Genomic DNA, 20,191 nt, shown 5'->3' with positions numbered 1-20,191 from the left:
CATGCTTTTTCTGTGTTGCTTCTCCTTTGCGCCTGGCTGCTATCTACTGTCTGGGGGAAGGGAGAGGGTGGTGAGGGATGCGGCGCGCCGCGAGCGAGCGAGGCTTCAGTTTTGCACATAGGGGAAAGAAGGGAGTGTGCCCTCTCCCTCCTTCTACACTCTCTGGTTGATCACGTGATTCTTATCTCTCGACGTGCATGAAGAGAGACGTGTGGCGAGAGAGAAAATGAATGAACGAATGGATGAATGGTTTATTCACATACATAAGGCCATTGTCCCTCACGAATGGGCATACCTATATGGAATACAACTGTAAAGTAACTGCATTTTGAGAGAGAAAGAGAGAGAGAGAGAGAGAGAGAGAGGGTACAAAGTTGACTGCACTCACACTTCAACCGGCAAGTGTCAATCCTGATGATATAGATAGTTGTACAGCGCCTGTCCTCGGACAGATAACAACAGATAACAATTAAGCTCTAAGCGTTTTACAAGCACGGAGTCATTTGCACAGCAGGCTGCCTGCTGAGTTGAGCCGACTGAGAGCGTCTCTGGGCGCTCATCATTCGTTTCAGCCACGCACACATATACACACACTCACACAAACGTGTTAACTAATGTAGCTGGCCATGTTTGTCACTCTGAGGGTAGAGAACGAATGGAGTGGTGTTGCGTGTCCTTATTTTTCACGGTGTAGAAATTGACAGGATGGGGGAGGGGGAGCAAGGGAAATAATCAAAGAGTATAGGGGTAAGGTGGGGTTGAGTTACAACTACGTACACGTACATTGTTCGACCTAAGGATTGCCATTAACTGTCTTCTTCTAATGTGTGTGTGTGTGTGTGTGTGTGTGTGTGTGTGTGTGTGTGTGTATGTGTGTGTTTCGTTTAATACCCTTTTTTTCACTCCTTTTTCTTTTTTTTGTGTGTGTGCGTGCGTGTGTTTTTGTTTCATTAACGTCTTTCCACAACAAATTGGTATAGCACCGGGCGAAACCACGCGAAGACGAACGTTGTGCTTATGCAATGTTTAGCAGACACATCACAAGTGAGGCCTGTGTGGGCAGAATTTGAAATTGTGTAGCTGAAATGTGTATTTGAAAACTGGGTGTTAAAATCATGCAGTGAGTCAGTGTAACAGTCTACCAGGTGTTAAAATTATACCGGTCAGTGTGACGGACAGTCTACAGGCTCCAGAACAAAGGTAAGTAATTTTTCTGTGTATTTGATTGATAATTTGTCATCGCGTTATTGTTTAATTATTGAATTATTAGTGAATTATTGAGAGGGCTCAATGATAAATTGTCCGTCAAATGCATGGAAAAATCACTTGTCTTTGTTCTGGACAAAGTGATTTTTCTGTGTACATTTGACTGATAATTTGTGATCGCGTTATTGTTTAATTATCGAATTATTAGTGAATTATTGAGAGTGCTCAAAACCACATTACAGAAGGACCTGTAGTTTTCAGCAAAATACAGTCTGCTACGCAACAATACCCAGATACACCCTTCCACCGGCTAAGAGGAGACAACCTGACTAAAATCCCCAATCCCACGGCTTTCATACAGTACCAATGGGATGAATGGCTGTTGGGTTAAACAGTCACTAACTGTATGCAGTCTGGTCTTAGGGCGACACCAGGCTGCACACAGATGGACATCCATTGCCCTTCCCTGAAAAGAGGCTCTGTTAGGGCGAACGAATATTTTCCCTCACCACATAGAACACCCTTCTATGGATACTAACAAAACCCGGTCTCACGTGCACCTCAGGGATCAGCTGCATTGCACGAGACATAAATTCAGATCCCCAAAACCCCAAAACAGGCGTAGCAAAAGAGGTGGGAAAAGATTGTGCTTAGGTAGCAGAATGACAAAAGCAGAGCAGCTGTCAAAGAAATTCTTCAGAATCGGCAGTTGGAATTGTTCCATCGCGAGAATGAGAATCTCAACAATTGAGAAATTGGCATATGATTTTGACATTTTATTTCTCCAAGAGACCAGGACAAGTGCAGACAGACCAATACATTTTGAGGGAATGAAGGAAGAGGAGTAGCAATCATACTGAACAAAAACCTAAAAAACAAAGTTTCCACCATAGATCTAGAGAAATGGTGTAGCAACTCATGTGAACTAGTGGGGGTGCGTCTTGAAAAACCTGACGGAATTCACAAAAGCATCGTGCTCATCAGTGCCTATGTTCACCCAGGAACCTGCACAACAAAAGAGGATTGGGCCTTTTTAGAGGAAATAGAGAACGAATTTGGAGACTCAGTCATTATCTGTGGAGACCTCAATGCAAGATCGAAGTTATAGGACCAGCAGAACACCAACACATAAGGACTCGTACTTGAAGGAATGATAGGGGAAATTCTTCTTAGCCCATTAACAACCACATCCCCAACTCGCCTTGGAGCAAGACAAGGGGACAGTGACAGTGTGATCGACATCACTCTAACATCTCCAAAATTCAGAGCAGGAATGAATGCAGAGACGCTTCCACACCAAGGCAGTGACCACCTCCCGGTAGTTTTCAGTCTACAGAAACTATCAGATAAACCCTGTACGAAACCGCGTGATCCATTTCAGTATGAAACCAAAGAGACAACCATCATCGAAAAATTAAGACGCAGAAGAAACAAAAGAACGGCACCGAACCAGATGCAAACTATTCAGCCCCCATGGTGGAATACCGACACACAGAGAGCCTGGATAGAAAAACATGCGGCTGTCAAACTTTGGCAAAAAGAAAGAACAAAACCTTCTCCGGACAAAGATATTGAAACAAAAATGAAAGAAAAAAACTAAACAGTTTGAAGTCATTGCTCAAGAGGTCAAAAATGACAAGTGGAAACAGTTTTGCGAGGCACTCAGTTATGACACAACATTGACAGAGTTCTGGCAATTTTATCGTTGCATGGAAGGGAAAACGTGCACAACAACAACCCCAGACATGTTAGATACTGACGGAACCAAGCTTAAGACAAACGAAGAAAAAGGATCCGCCCTGCTCAAACGTTTCATACAACAGAGCGATCAAAGAAACTTAGACGAAAGAAAAAAAAAATGTTGAGTTAAACCAAACCCTTATGCAGACTGGACCCCCGATGATGACTTGACAATAGATGATCTAAACGAAGCAATAGCTAAATGAAAGAAAGAATCGGCTCCTGCCCAAAGTTCGCTACTGGGAGATCAAGGAGCTATCGGAAGAAGACAGAATCAAACTTTTCAATCTATATCAAAACAGCTTCCACAATGGAGATGTGCCGGAGGACTGGACACACAGCTTCTTAAAACCCATACCAAAACCAGGAAAGGACCATCGTCAGGTAAGCGGCTACCGAATCCTAACCATGCAAAACATTGCTGGAAAGCTCATGGAATGCATGATAGCCAGGAAACTTGCAAGGGATCTTGAACACAGGCACATTCTCCCTTCAAATCAAGGTGGTTACAGAACAGGCAAGTCCACATGGGAAAATGCAGCTGCTTTTGCATATGAGGTATATGAAGGATTTCAAAGAAAAGAAAAAACACTAGCAGTAGCAATCGACCTTGAAGATGCCTACAATAAAGTCCAGTTTGCGCACCTCATGGAGCTGCTACTAAGGTATGGAGTAAGTTTGACACTGACAAGATGGATAGCAGCAGCGCTTCAGGAAAGAACCGTCGTCCTACGCCTCGGAGATTGGATGTCTGCACCTTCTAAACTATCCATGGGACTGCCACAAGGGTCTCTGCTCTCTCCTGTCCTCTACAACGTCTACACGATGGGCCTTGCAGACTTAAACAACAATGGAATAGCTCGGGTGCTTACTCTTGCGGATGATGGCCTGGTCTTCAAAACTTCGAAAGTTGCTCAGGACAGAACTAAAGCCATCCAGAAACAACTAAACAATATTGCTCAATAGTGCAAAGACACAGGATCTTCCATCAATCCAGCAAAAGCCCAAACGTTGCTGTGCACCCTCAACAACAGAACAGCGAGCAAATCACCGCCACCTGTGTCATTCGACGAGATTCAGATCGAGAAAACTGAATGCCTACGCTACCTAGGAATACAGTTCGACAGGATGCTGATCTTCACAAAACATACGGAAAATACTGTTTCAAATGCAAAAAGGGACTTTCAGTCTTAAAAGCAATGGCAACCAAAGGTATTGAACAACGCCACCTCTTCCTGCTATACCAATCACTCGTCCTCAGTGTGATCGACTTCGGACTTGGGCGAACAACACCGTCTCGAAACAACCTCCTAAAATTAGAAAGAGTTCAAAATGAAGCCATGAGGCTGATCCTTGGAACAACAAAAGACACGCCCACGGAAACCATGCGATACCTGCTTGACCTTCCTTCAGTGCAGGCCAGAAACAAGTTAGAACAGGTTAAGACCTACTTCAGAGCATTAGAAAACCCTCAAAACCCACTGCATGACGCAGTCAAAGAACCAAAAGGCAGCCGTCTAGGACGAGGAAGATCATGGATGGGGCAAGCAGAAGACACAATCCAGCTAGTATGCCGGCTACAAGACCTGACAGAAACAAAAGAATGGGAGAAAAACCCCGAAAACATCAACCATCTATTCAACACAGCCGTTTCACCCACTCTAGGAAGACATTGTTGGGAATGGCCAGAGGGCAAAACTGATGCGGAAGTGAAGCTACTCATAGAAGAAAGCAGTAAAGAAGAGAACATCATCATATACACAGATGGCTCTGTCACCAAAGACCAATCCGGTTGGGGATTCACTGCGAAATAAAATGGAAAAACAATTAGGGAAGAGAATGCTGCCTACAAAGTCACAACCTCCAGCCTAACGATGGAAGTTGAAGCTGTGACACATGCCCTCCAGTGGCTATCATCTATCCATATGCCCGGAAACCAACATGCCATGATTCTAACCGACTCAATGAACCTCATACAGAAAATTGAAAATGGAATGGGAAGCCCAGAGTGGCATAAGGCAATGCACAATTTTCAGATTAAAAAACTTACATGGTCATACTGCCCGGGACTTGCAGGTGTTAAGGGAAATGAACGAGCTGACAGACTTGCTGGTAACGCAACAACAACGAGCGGCCTACATCTAGGAAAATCGGAAATCCTCAGAAAAGTCCAAGAATATCAACAAGAACAGGTACAAGGCCATCACACCATCGATCGCCTCAAAGAAATAAAGGCAGAGAGAGGGAGCGGCCGCAAGTCTAGCATGAAAGGTAGAGCACGATGCTTTGCAAATCAAACAAATATCGGCATCATTTCCAAACCAACATTGCGCAAATTTCTTCAAAACGGAACAGAGTCTCTGTGGGCTTTTCCAAATACAATAGACTGAGCAACACACTAGACGCCACGTTCTTGGCATCAGAGATCTTTTCCCACCCTTTTTGCGGCCAATCAGTGGCAGCCTCTGAGCGTGTGTGTATGTGTGTGTTTGTGTGTATATGTGTGTTTGTGTGCGTGTGTGCGTGCGCGAGGGTGTAAGTGTACACAAATGTCAGGAGAGTTATGTGCACGTACGTGTGAGGGGGAGGGGGGGAGGGGCGCGGGGGTAGAGGATGAGGTATGTGTGTATATGCATGCCTACACTGTGGGAGCAACGAAATATTGGAACGTGCGGGTGTGCATATATATATTTGTATAAATGTGTGTGGGGTTGGGGGTGGGGGATATGGGCGTATGTGTGTGTGCTTGTACAAGTAAGTGTGCCTCTGTGTGTGTGTGTGTGTGTGTGTGTGTGTGTGCGCCGTGGAAGCTGCGATACGTAGCCTAGAAATGAGTGTGTGGAGGAGGGGGGAGGGGGGGTGGTGTAAAGGGGTTGCAGGGTAATCTGTGTGTGTGTGTGTGTGTGTTGGGGCTCATGTACGCTTGTGTGTATTTGATTGTGCTTTCATATCTGTGAAACTGCATGTTTGGTGCACATCTGTTATGCATATGTGCATGTATGTGTGAATGTGTATCTGTATGTTTTACATTTATTTGCTTATTTATCATCATTGTTGTCTTATTTATTTATTAGTAGTTCTTTTTATGTATTTATCTATTATTTATTTACTCTCTCTCTCTCTCTCTCTCTCTCTCTCAAGGCCTGACTAAGCGCGTTGGGTAACGCTGCTGGTCAGGCATCTGCTTGGCAGATGTGGCGTAGCGTATATGGATTTGTCCCAACGCAGTGACGCCTCCTTGAGCTACTGAAACTGAAACTTTCCACAACAGGTGATATTAGATTAGAAAGTGTAGGTGTATGCGTGTGTGCACGGGCGTGCGCAGACCAACAGCAAGCGTTATTCACCTAAACTGATAGTGGCTGAATTATAATAATAATGATGATAACAACAACAACAATAATAATAATAATGGTAAAATAATTATTGTTATTAATATTATTGCTATTATTATCGTTAACAATATATTATTGTTGTACTTGCTGCTGTTTGTTTTATCATTGTTCATCATCTGGTTGGTGCCCCATGCTGCTTTGAGTGCAGTGGGTAATATGTTGCATGGGGATTGTGGTTGGGTGGGAGTGGGTGAGTGCAGAACCCAAGTGAGGGTACAACCTTGCTGACTGCTTTGCTCCCACACAATGCAGCAGGCAAGTTTCAGTGGCGGGTGCTTTGGCGAGCCAAAAGGCAAGAGGCAAGAGCCAAGAAGTTTATTTCAAGTGCATTGAATCATTACGCACATGCATCTTTTACGCACATTATAGAAACAAAAAGAAAAAAAAATCAAAGTAAACGATAAAAAAAGCCGATACGTTTCCCTAGCAATATATATAATTCTATCGGATTGAAAAACGAAAAAAAAATGTAGAAGAGATAAAGGATTTAAATATTAACACTATTATTTTGTTTTGCTTTTCAGAAAAAACAAACAAACGAAGTTTGGATGGGTTCTGTCAGTTGTTGGTAAATATTTGTGTCTGGTGTTGTCAAACTGGGGCACACACACAAAGGGTCAAACTCGTCGGCAGGGCAGAATGCCTGCAAAGGTGACATCAGATCAGGAATCCAGCAAAAGTCCAAACAGAAGACTTCCAACGTTCTTAGATACTGAAGTTACACAAGTATACTCAACAAATTAACATGTCCATGGATAGGACTGAAGAGGGACTTTAAAGTTGCTTTTCCATGATTTCACATTATACATTTCATGACAACAAGAAGCAAACAATTTCAACAATATCTGACATCATTTCTTGCACCACTTTTTGCAAGCTAGATTTTAAAAAATGTTTTAAAACCATTTCAAGACAGTCATCACATAGCTATGACAAAGTCATTTCTTTTAGAGTGTGCGCTTCGATGGTGTGCATTTAGTTGTGTTGTCTTATTTATTTATTTATTTATTTATTTATTTATTATTATTTTATTATCATTATCATTACTACTACCTTTTTTTATATTACAATTATTTATTTATTTATTTATTTATGTAAGCTTATCTATTATTTATTCACCTTTTTTTTCCAAGGCCTGACTAAGCGCGTTGGGTTACGCTGCTGGTCAGGCATCTGCTTGGCAGATGTGGTGTAGCGTATATGGATTTGTCCGAACGCAGTGACGCCTCCTTGAGAAACTGAAACTGTCTATGACAAAGTCAGGAAAGAGAAGAAAATACAATGAAACCATCAAAGATTACAATTGCTTTTTTTTTTACAAAGTAATATGATACATTCAACAATATAGTGAACAGAAATTATTTTCGCTATTAATTATTAACCAAAAACTAAAATCAACAGAGAGCAATGCGTTCTAATTGAACAATAAAGCACATGTTCTTTAAAATCCAAATATATATGTTTGAGATTTATACAAACCCCAGTTAATGCTGATTTTGGACAATCTACTTTGGAAGAACTAATCAGGTACACGGGTTTCTGTCCTACACGTGTAAAAAAAAAGAATCAAAACGACATGATCTGTTTGTATGCACATTTTCTGAGAGGTCGTCCAGTATTTTGTGTTCTAAAGCTTAAAACGTGCCTGAATATAGCATTTCCGAACTTTTACGATCGATAATTCAATTATTGAATATTAATATCCTACAAACCAAGTTTAGGTTTTGGGTTTTACTGCTAAACTTGACATCTCTGTCACCTCACCAACCGTCATGGTTAACAATATGTATTAAGTACTGGCTATGCATTGTATTCAATGTCACAAGTATGTAATATGCTACTATATTTCCATCAGCACAAGTAAGATGCTTGGGAAACACCTGAAGATACGGCGATAAAAAAAAAAGGCTGCAGACTTTAGTCTTTGAAACCTTATTAAAAGACACATAATCCACCTGAAGATACAGCGATTTATTTTAAAGGCTACACACTTAGGTTTCTTAAATCTGATTAAAAGATACATAATCCACCGGAAGATACTGCGATGAAATAGAAAAAGGCTACAGACTTCGGCGATAAAGTAAAAGATGATTGCCGAGTCTATAAAACGTACAAATGGACAAGGTCTATATAAAACGAGAGGCAAGGCCTTCAAGACTCACTCGTATACACTTTTTAAAAAATTTGATAAATCTAATCGTTAAAATGTGTTCTCTCTTTGTTATTATAAAGTTCCGGGTTTAAAAAAAAATGCCTGAGAGCAGATTCGAACCTGGCATGTTTAGGTGGGAACAAATTGTCTTACTCACTGCACTTTTGCGGATCTATTAATAGCGTTCTAAAATTAATATTTAAGCATACTTTTTTAAGGACGATGAATCGATTGCGGTACTCGAAGTGACAACACTGTTAAACAAGAAAATCGAGGTCACGCCTTCCGCTCACTAAGCATCGCCAACGCCACTGCAACTGGGATGCGGGAATATGGTGTTTTCGGAATTCCGGAAATGGCCTCAACGAAATAAACACACACACACACACACACACACACACACACACACACACACAGAGAGAGAGAGAGAGAGAGAGAGAGAGTTTTAATTATCCTTTCACTCCTACTGGATTATGGAGGATTACTGCAAAATAATCTGTTCATGCCCAGAACAAACATTTTCAAATACACAACAATGTCACATAAAAGTTGATAAAACACAAATGTCTTTTAACTCCAAAAGTGTAGCTAGGCAACATTTGCAAATCTAACCATCTTACTTGCAGCTAAAATGACATTCCCCTCCACCCCCCTCCACCCCCTTCGAGTATATTACAAAAAGTAAAAACCGATTTTGGAGATAAATATTTTTTAGGAACATATCTATTTCGTAACTGATCATAACTTGGACATTCCATTATAAAATGAAACTCATCCCCATTCACAGACATATTACAAACCTTACAAAGTCGTAACTCTCGTGCTATGCCTTTGTGTCTCCCTGTTTCTATTTCCAGCTTATGATTACTACTTCGAAATCTGAAGAAGCTGATAACGTAATTAATTATCAGGCATTTGACTTATACATTTTTCTCTACCAAATCCACTTTTGAAATTTCGATAAAACAGACATTTACTACTCGTCTCCAGAGCATGTCTCCATAGATTCTGAAAACTATCTCTCAAAGCAATGTTGACATTCTTGCAGAAAGATTCCCTCTAAGAAGAATTTAGCATCCCAAACCCTGTTTCTATTAAAATTAATTTTGTCTGATACAACTCATCCATTTTGAAGAAAAAAAATATCATTTCGATATAAATCAAGTAACATCACATATATTTTCCCAGAATATTTTTCTGTGTTTGATATCACTAAGCTGGTCCAAAATCGAACTAATCTCATTTTCACTAACACACTAACTTGATAAATACCAGTTTCTCCATAAACAATTTGGGTCATAATATTCCTATATTCCTATTCAGTTTGAACAAGCGTTTCAAAAATTTCAATTCTAATTTTTCAAGTATATCTACATTTTCATAACCCCATATTTCTGCACCATACAACAAAATAGGAACAATCATAGACTGGCACATGTCCAGAACGATATGTAAAGGTAAATCTTGATTTCTGGCTGACTGGAGCAACAAAAACATAGCTTTTTGAGCCTGTTCATAAATTTTTTTTTTTTAGCTTTGTAAAAAGTTCGGTTTCTACTAAATTCGATACCAAAATATTTAAAAGAATCTACAACATCCAAACACTGATGCATCACCAAACTTAAAAACAGGCTGTTGCTTGTTTGTAGAATTAAATAACATCACTTTAGTTTTCTTTACATTAACCACTAGTTTCCATTTTAAGCAATATTTGTGAAAAACACTGAGGGGCTGCTGTAATCCTTCTTTTGTCTCCGAAAGTAAAATTGTGTCATCTGCATACAAGAGTACAAATAATCGCATGTAATTATCTAAGTCTGAAATGTTAACATTCAATGAAAGATCAACAGATGGACTCTTATGCTCAGTCAAATACGACTCTAAATCATTGAGATACAGAGAAAAAAGCAAAGGCGAAAGATTCTCTCCTTGTCGTACACCCTTACAAATGCTAAAGATATCAGATTTTTCACCATTTAAAAACACACATGATTTAATTCTATCATACATGTTCATTATGACGCGCAAAATTTTTACCATTCACGCCTTCATGAACGAGTTTTTGCCATAACCCACTTCTCCAAACTGAATCAAAGGCTTTTTAAAATCAACAAAAGCACAGTAAAATTTCTTCTTTTTCATGGAGAAAATATCAATTAGTGATTTCAAAACAAACATTTGATCTAATGTAGAATGGGACTGTGTAAATCCTGCTTGGGCCCCTGAAAGTATATTGTTTATATTGATATAATCAGTCAGTCTAGCATTTAACACTGTAGTGAATAGTTTTCCAACACAGCTGAGCAAAGTTATTCCCGTATAATTATCACAGTCAAGTGTATCACCTTTTCCTTTATACAATGGCAATATCAAGCCGGATACCCATTTTTCTGGTACAACACCTTCGTCCAGTATATAGTTAAATAATTTACAATATGTATCTGTCAGCAAAGGAACGCTGTTAATGATATATTTATTACGAATCATGTCTTCACCGGCACTTTTGCTTTTCTTCGGTCTTTTAGTGGTTGAAGTAATTTCATCTTCAGTAATACACGTATTTAAAATATCATCATTATCTTCTAAATCGATAATGTGCATTGTTGCTGTACTGTCAATATGTTCATTATCATTAACGTTGATGTTGCTGAAATGGTGAAACATGTCTGAGTCTTATTTCAAAACCCATATTTCATAGACTTTATCCATTTGTAAGTTCCTTTATAACGGATGAGTTTTGCTGTCTCAAGTTCAAACTCAGGAGTACAACGACGATGATGGTGGTAATCAGGACATCAGCGACAAAGAACTGTGTGAAAACGTCACTGTTCCTTCAGATGTTGCAGCCACTGGTTTCTCCGGCCCAGCAACAGGGGTGTGAGGATGCAGTCAGGTGTCGTCATCAGTTGCGTATATACCTGTACACACATAATCACCATTGTTGTGTGTGTGTGTGTGTGCGTTTAATGTTTATTGTAAAGCACTTTGAGCCCCCTCTTGGCCGGGGGAGGAAAACGCTCAACGAATATCCTTTATAACTATTATCATTAGATCATCACGGGGCGTGTATGTACACACACAAGCACGCAACCACGCGAACGCATGGTGCATTATATTTCCCAATCAGTAGTATCCTGAATGACAAGAAGACAGCAGATGGCGGGAGGGTCATCTCTTTCGTCCAGTCATACATTTGACTTTTAATTTTCTGTTCATTTCTCTTCTGTCCATTCCTCGTCCTTCTCTCAATCCCTCTTCTCTTTCCCCTTTGCAGTTTTTATTTCTGCGTAACCCTCTCCTCCTCTGGCACATTTTTCGCATATTGGTAAAATTGTCTTTTTATTTTATTTTATTTTATTTTTTTACTCACATGACCAAATATAGTTTATATGCAAATGTCCCTCTGTGTGTGTGTGTGTGTGTGTGTGTGTGTGTGTGTGTGTGTGTGTGTGTGTGTGTGTGTGTGTGTGTGTTTCAGTAATTTTATTCGTCTTTCCTTACCACATTATTATTAATTTTTTTTTCTTTAAAAAAAACCCTGTTTGTCCTTAAGGCTGTGTGTATATATATATATATATATATATATATATATATAGATAGATAGATAGATAGATAGATAGATAGATAGATAGATATACGTACGATTTTACTTATTCCACTTATATCATTAACCCATTTTTCTACTGAAACTTGGTGAAGTGAGATAGGACTGGAGAATAGTAATTTGAAATGCGGTTCTTCTTCTCGTGTAGTACTCATCGACAGTGTCAATGGTTTTACCGTACAAAAAGTAAAAGGTAGCCGTCCAAATCAAGGACAGTGACCAACGCCATGACTGTAAGTTCAGTCCTATCAAGGAAAGTGCTGTAAGTTCAGTCCTATCAAGGAAAGTGCTGTAAGTTCAGTCCTATCAAGGAAAGTGAACAACGTCATGACTGTAAGTTCAGTCCTATCAAGGAAAGTGCTGTAAGTTCAGTCCTATCAAGGAAAGTGCTGTAAGTTCAGTCCTATCAAGGAAAGTGCTGTAAGTTCAGTCCTATCAAGGAAAGTGCTGTAAGTTCAGTCCTATCAAGGAAACTGCTGTAAGTTCAGTCCTATCAAGGAAACTGCTGTAAGTTCAGTCCTATCAAGGAAAGTGACCAACGTCATGACTGTAAGTTCAGTCCTATCAAGGAAAGTGCTGTAAGTTCAGTCCTATCAAGGAAAGTGACCAACGTCATGACTGTAAGTTCAGTCCTATCAAGGAAAGTGCTGTAAGTTCAGTCCTATCAAGGAAAGTGACCAGCGTCATGACTAAGTTCAGTTCTATCTCAGTGAAATGACAACCCTTCACTGTGACGAGCATACTCGTCAGCAGCAGTCAGGGGTTAAAAAGAATTAATTCACTCATCATCATCATTGTTATTATCATTTCTGATATTTGTATAGCATATGTCGTCGGTTAGAGACCAGACTACAAGCACTTCAGTCACGCGCACGCATACACATTTACATAAAAGTGGATTTTACTACAAATTTGGCCAGGACAACTCTCTTTTTTGGGGGGGGGTTACTTTTTACGTGTGCAAAGTGCGTGCTGCACACGAGACCTCGGTTTATCGTCTTATCCGAAAGACTAGCGTCCAAACCACCACTCAAGGTCAAGGAGAAAGGAAGAAAAGTTCGACGGTCGTGGGATTCGATCCCGCCACCCTCAGATTCTCTTGTTGCTCAGGAGGGCCACCATTCCACTCGCCAATGTCCATTCATTGATGTGTGCACTGTGTGCTGACCTGCAGTTCGTGGGGCCAGTAGGCAACAGTAGAGGACTCCCGCCCCAAGGTCCTCAGAGCTTTTCTGACGTAGTCATCGGAGGTAGGGTACATCAGCCGTTCCACACGTACATACTTGCGGTATCGTCTGGTCATGTTGGTCTCCACAATTCCAGGACTCACCACCTGTGTCATTAGACAAAAAAGTGAGAGGTCTAGCTATACATCTGGGGAAGACTTTTGATTAATGATCTTGATTGATTGATTAAACCGGGTTTGGGGCTTGAAAGGGACGTTTTCAGTGTGTGTGTGTGTGTGTGTGTGTGTGTGTGTGTGTGTGTGTGTGTGTGTGTACGGGGGGAGGGGGGGTATAGATTGATTGACTTGTGTAAATCGTCTTCATTGTATATTCTTAATGGAAGAGCAGGGATAGATGACGGAATCGGAATGTTCACTAGTAATGGCCATACTGTGGTTGACTATTTGATTGGATACCCCTTTTTGTTAACAAAAATAACAGATTTTACTATTTCCCCATTTGATGCTTTATTACCTAACGTACACAGCCCGTTGCTCTTGTTTCTGGCTACTGAGTGTCACATATTGATAAAAAAAACATACCGATACGGCTGTCATACCGTGTCATAAAAAATTGTGCCAAATTTAACAGGTCAGAATGAAACAATACGAAAATGGGAACACGAAAAGGCTGCTTCTTTTCAAGAACATTTGTCTAGCGCTGAGCTTACAGACTTAAATGACGCGATCGATGCTGATTATATTGACGTCATAAAGGAGAAGCTCGCAAACATTCTGATTCAGACGGCAAAAGATACTCTTGGGACATATCAAATTCGTACTTCTAAGACAAAACGCAGAGATAGTTGCAGTTGGTTTGATTCCACATGCAAAGGAAGTCGATCAGAATATTTGAAAGCTAAACATAGAGTTAAAAGAGAGAGAGAGAGAGAGAGAGAGAGAGAGAGAGAGAGAGATTCTAGTGAAAATACAGACAGGCTGGAAAGAGTCAGCAAAGATATAAGTCCCTTAAAAAAAAAAAAAAAAAAAAAAAAAAAAAGCAGAAAAGTCGTGGAGAAAAAAAATGGCACAGGGAACTACGAAGTTTACGCAAAAGCAATTCAAAAGAAATATGGAATCGAATTTATTTAAAAAAAAAGAAATTAAAAAAACAACAAAAAACACACACACGTAAATTTAGAAGAGCATGTTTCACCATTTCAGGAACCTCAATTTTATATTATCAATTTAGAAGATAATGATGATATTTTAAATGTACGTATTACTCAAGATGAAATTACTTCAGCCATTAAAAGACTGAAGAAAGGCAAAAGTGCCGGTGAAGACATGATTCGTAATGAATATATCATTAACAGCGTTCCTTTGCTGACAGAAACATACTGTAAATTATTTAACAAGATACTGGACGAAGGTGTTGCACCAGAAAAAATGGATATCTGGCTTGATATTGCCATTGTATAAAGGCAAAGGTGATACACTTGACTGTGATAATTATAGGGGAATAACTTTGCTCAGCTGTGTTGGAAAACTATTCACAACAGTGTTAAATGCTAGACTGACTGATTATATCAATATAAACAATATACTTTCAGGGGCCCAAGCAAGATTTAGACAGTCCCTTTCTACATTACATCAACTGCTTGTTTTGAAATCACTAATTGATATTTTCTTCATGAAAAAGAAGAGACGTTATTGTGCTTTTGTTGATTTAACATTTCAGACTTAGTCACATGCGATTATTTGTACTCTTGTATGCAAATGACACAATATTTCTTTCGGAGACAAAAGAAGGATTACAACAGTCCCTCAATGTTTTTCACAAATATTGCTTAAAATGGAAACTAGTGGTTAATGCAAAAAAAACCCACTAAAGTGATAATATTTAATTCAACAAACAAGCTAAAGTCTGCTTTTAAGTTTTGTGATCCATGTTTGGATGCTGGCGATTCTTTTAAATATATTGTTATCGAATTTAGTAGAAACCGAACTTTTTACAAAGTTAAAAAAATATTTATGAACAGGCCCAAAAAGCTGTTTCGTTGCTTCAGTCAGCCAGAAATCACGATTTACCTTTACATATCGTTCTGGACATGTGCCAGTCTAGGATTGTTCCTATTTTGTTGTATGGTGCAGAAATATGGGGTTGTAAAAATGTAGATATAATTGAGAAATTAGAATTGAAATTTTTGAAACGCTTGTTCAAACTGACCAGGAATACTATGACCCAAATTGTTTATGGAGAAACTGGTATTTATCCAATCAGTGTGAGTGAAAATGAGAGTTCAACTTTGGACCAGCTTAGTGATATCAAACACAGAAAAATATTCTGGAAAAATATATGTGATATTACTTGATTTATATCGAAATGGTACTTATTCTTCAAAATGGATGAGTTAAATAAGACAAATTTTAATAGAAACAGGGTATGACTGTGTTTGGGATGCTAAATTCTTCTTAGAGAGAGAATCTTTCTGCAAGAATGTCAACATTGCTTTGAGAGATTATTTTCAAAATCTATGGAGACATGCTCTAGAGGTGAGTGGTAAATGTTTGTTTTATCGAAATTTCAAAAGTGGATTTGGCAGAGAAAAATGTATAAGTCAAATACCTGATAATGACGTGGTCAGCTTCTTCAGATTTCGAAGTTGTAACAATAAGCTGGAAATAGAAACAGGGAGACACAAAGGCATAGCACGAGAGTCACGGCGTTGTAAGGTTTGTAACATATCTGTGATTGGGGATGAGTTTCATTTTATAATGGAATGTCCCAATCATGATCAGTTACGAAATAGATATGTTCCTAAAAAATACTTGTCTCCAAAATCGATTTTTAATTTTTTGTGATATGCTCAGAGGAGGCAAAAAAAGTCATTTTATCTGTAAGTAAGATGATTAGATTTGCAAATATTGCTTAGCTACACCTTTGGAGTTAAAAGACGTTTGTGTTTTCTCAACTTTCATGTGACATTGTTGTGTATTTGGAAATGTTTGTTCTGGGCGTGAAAAAAATATTTTGCAGTAATCCACCATACTCCAATGGAGTAAAAGGATAATTAAAACTTGAAACTTGTGTTAATGAGCGAGAGATGTGAACAGGAGAAGAAAGACAGCCAGCCAGACAAAGACAGAGGTGGGTCTACAAGGAGCCGTATACAGCTGGATTGGACTGAATTCATGGCGGTGTGGGGGCGGGGAGCTGGCCCGTACTGGCAGACAGACAGACAGTCAGGGTGAACAACAGATCAACAAAATAACATAACAACAGAACATTCATGCAGTCACATCCCAGTGCATTCTTCGTGAATGTCCTGGGATGGGATACAGAAGCATACAGCAATGTGGTGCACCCTACCTGGACTGTGATACCATGTGATGAATATTCCAGGTTCAGGGCTTCTGAGAAAAAACGCATAAAGGCCTGTAACAAACCAACATCTTCCTCACTTTCATCAGCCATGAACAGCTGCAGGGACAGCAACACAGGTTATCAAGCAAAACTTCTGCAGCAACAGCACTGCAGAGTAGGGTAGAAACATAGAAAAAAAACAAAAAAAAAAAGAAAAAAAAAAAAAGAAAAGAAAAAAAAACGAATGAAACAAACAAAAGCAAAACATGTTGCTGTTCAGATGTTTGTGCGTTGTTCTTTTTTTGCGGGGTGGGGGTGGGGAAGGGATTACTTCCTCGAAAATTTGGAAGTCTCTCCCATCCTGTCTGTACTGCAACAACTCTTGAGAGAATTTAGAATAAGCCTCGATATACATCTATTGTGTGTGTTATTCTCCTTGCTGTACCACAGGCTGTGAGTGTGAAGATGGCTGCATGTGGTGTGTGCTTTTAGCGCACGACAAGTGTCAGAGGAGTGTATGCAGAGAATAGAGTTGAATTGCACTCCGATGATGCGCTATATGATAAAGAATTATTATCATATTATTATTATTATTATCATTATTAGTATTATCATATAACCCCATGAAGTGAGCTGAAGTGCAAGGGTATCAGACGGAATTGGAGGGAAGGGAGAGAACCTCATGATGTTTGCACCAAATCGTTCTCAAGAGACCATAGAATCTAAACAGAAAATGAACAATGAAGACATCTGAATAGAATGGAAATACCGAAACTAAAAAAGCGGAAACCAAGTCTAAATCAAATCGAATAAATTATATATATATATATAAAGACCATCTGCTATCTTCAGGTCCCCCCACCTGAAAAAAACCAAACCAAACAAACAAACAAAAACACAAACAAAAACGTAGCACTGCTTACACAGGTGCTGAATATCATTAATTTTTTTGTCGATTACTTTAACCAAATATCACTGGGAACGCAAACGTCGTGTTTATATTGTCACGCAGCCGAACACACCACACACACACACACACACACACACACACCAAAGTGTTACAAGGTAGCCTATTTTACCCTGGTATGCACAGTTTTAAATCCGAAAAGGGGGATAAGCGGTTACTAGGTACCGGGCTTTCACAAGGTTATTTACTGTGTGTGTTTTAGAAAGGTTAAAGGCTAAAGTTTCAGGTTAATATTCGGCTGGTCATACTTTTCGATTCTCTTGTATCAAAAACTGCCAGCGTGAAAGAATCGTGGAACCATAGGCTTGTGCATTTCAACAGTTGCAAAAGGCACACACTATCAGCTGACAGTGTCCTTGTTTTGAAGTATTGGTTACCCTGTTCTCTCTGCATGTGTGTGTGTGTGTGTGTGTGTGTGTGTGTGTGTGTTTCCATGCAGCTCCATCAGAGTGGGAACACATTTAGGAATCATAAACAGTCTCTATCTGATGCAAGCCTTTTATTTTGGTAAAACATAAACGAGTACGCGATTTGCATATTTGCAGATGTGTGTGTGTGTGTGTGTGTGTGTGTGTGTGTGTGTGTGTGTGTGTGTTTGATTGTTTTGTTCAAATAATAATAATACTAATAATTGTCATTATTATTATTATTATTATTCATGGTGCTGATGGTGGTGTTCTTTATTACCATTATTGTTGCCACAGCTAGGACCGATTTGAAGACTAGGCAATGCCTGAAATCTTTATCCTTGAGTAATAAAGACTCTCTCTCTCTCTCTCTCTCTCTCTCACACACACACACACACACACACACACACACACACACACACACACAGATATATATATATGCATGAGACGGTGTACAACACTGCCATGGAGTGCCTGGGGCCTTCTGTCAGGAAGCACAAAGACTGGTTTGATGAGAACTGCACTGAGATCAAGCAGCTGCTGGAAGACAAACGCCAAGCCTACAGAGCCCACATTGAAGATCCCAAGTCACAGTCAAAGAAAGACATACTGAAGAGCGCACGCAGCACCATCCAGCTGAAGCTGCGGCAGATGCAGGATTCCTGGTTGAGCAACAAAGCTGATGAGATCCAGGGCTTTGCAGACAGGAACGACATGAAGAACTTCTATAACGGCCTGAAAGAAGTCTACGGTCCCACCACCTCCGGATCTGCTCCACTCCTCAGTGCTGATGGTTCTACCCTAATCACTGACAAGGACGGGATCCTTGAGAGATGGGCCGAACACTTTGACAGCGTACTGAACCGCCCCTCCACCATCAATGATGAAGCCATCGACCGACTCCCCCAGGTGTCAGTCAGTGAGTCGTTGGATGCCATTCCAACTTTGGAGGAGACCCAGAAAGCTATCCGTCTGCTACCCAATGGCAAAGCCCCTGGCTCAGACTCCATTCCAGCTGAGGTCTACAAAGGTGGTGGTATGGCGCTGACTGAGAAGCTTCATCAGCTGTTCCAGCTCATCTGGCAGCATGAGGCAGTTCCACAGGACTTCAAAGACGCTTCCATCATACACCTGTACAAGCGCAAAGGAAATCGTCAGTCCTGTGACAACCATCATGGAATATCCCTGCTGTCTGTTGCAGGCAAGACTCTGGCCAGAGTGCTACTCAACCGTCTCATAGCGCACCTTGAGCAAGGTCTCCTACCAGAGAGCCAGTATGGCTTCCGGAAAGAACGCGGGACTATCGACATGGTGTTTGCTGCCAGGCAGCTCCAGGAGGTGTCAGGAACAGAACGCCGACCTTTACTCCACCTATGTCGATCTGACCAAGGCCTTCGATACTGTTAGCAGAGATGGCCTTTGGAGAATCATGGCGAAGTACGGATGTCCCAGAAAGTTCATCACCATCATACGGCAACTACACGATGGGATGCTGGCCCGAGTCCTAGACAACGGAGAGACTTCAGAACCATTCCCTGTCTCCAACGGAGTCAAGCAAGGGTGTGTTCTTGCCCCCACCCTGTTCAGTCTCATGTTTTCAGCCATGCTGACAGATGCCTTCAGAGACGCTCACATAGGCATTGGCATCAGGTACCGCACAGATGGCTCACTCTTCAACCTCAGGAGGCTTCAAGCAAAAACCAAGGTGAGGACAGACACCGTCAACGACTTCCTGTTTGCTGATGAGTGCGCTCTCAACGCTGCCTCCGAAGCTGACATGCAACACAGCGTCGACAAGTTATCTGCTGCCTGTGACAACTTTGGCCTCACAATCAGCACAAAGAAGACTGAGGTGATGCACCAGCCAGCTCCAGGAAAGCCTTACGTTGAACCAAACATCTTCATCAACGTGCAACGGGCAACGACTGAACGCGGTGGACAAGTTCACATACCTGGGCAGTACACTCTCTCGCACAGTTGTCATCGACGACGATGTGAATGCCAGACTCGCCAAAGCGGACTCCATAAGAACGTTTGGAACAGGAGAGGCATCACCCTGGAGACGAAGCTCAAAGTATACAAGGCCATAGTTCTCACCACACTGCTCTATGGATGTGAATCATGGACGGTCTACAAACGCCACGCCAAAAAGCTGAACCACTTCCACACCACCAGCCTCAGAAAACTT

General features: G+C 40.5%; 1 protein-coding gene across 1 annotated transcript in view; it reads right to left on the bottom strand.

Moving 5' to 3' along the window:
• Window positions 1-7,601: 7,601 nt before the first annotated feature.
• The window catches only part of LOC143301164 (very-long-chain 3-oxoacyl-CoA reductase-like), a 20,003-nt gene continuing 7,413 nt past the window's right edge, over window positions 7,602-20,191 (bottom strand). Inside the window, exons 8-10 of the mRNA XM_076615252.1 lie at window positions 16,636-16,701; window positions 13,266-13,430; window positions 7,602-11,411 (exon numbers count right to left, since the gene is read on the bottom strand). Of these exons, the coding sequence (XP_076471367.1) occupies window positions 11,316-11,411; window positions 13,266-13,430; window positions 16,636-16,701 (327 nt within the window). The 3' untranslated portion in view covers window positions 7,602-11,315. The remainder of the gene's footprint in view (window positions 11,412-13,265; window positions 13,431-16,635; window positions 16,702-20,191) is intronic.

Source organism: Babylonia areolata, chromosome 27, assembly GCF_041734735.1.
Source record: "Babylonia areolata isolate BAREFJ2019XMU chromosome 27, ASM4173473v1, whole genome shotgun sequence".
In the NCBI taxonomy this organism is placed as follows: Eukaryota; Metazoa; Mollusca; class Gastropoda; order Neogastropoda; family Buccinidae; genus Babylonia; species Babylonia areolata.
Note: the sequence above shows the minus strand (reverse complement) of the source record. Positions and strands in the feature narration are given on the sequence as shown.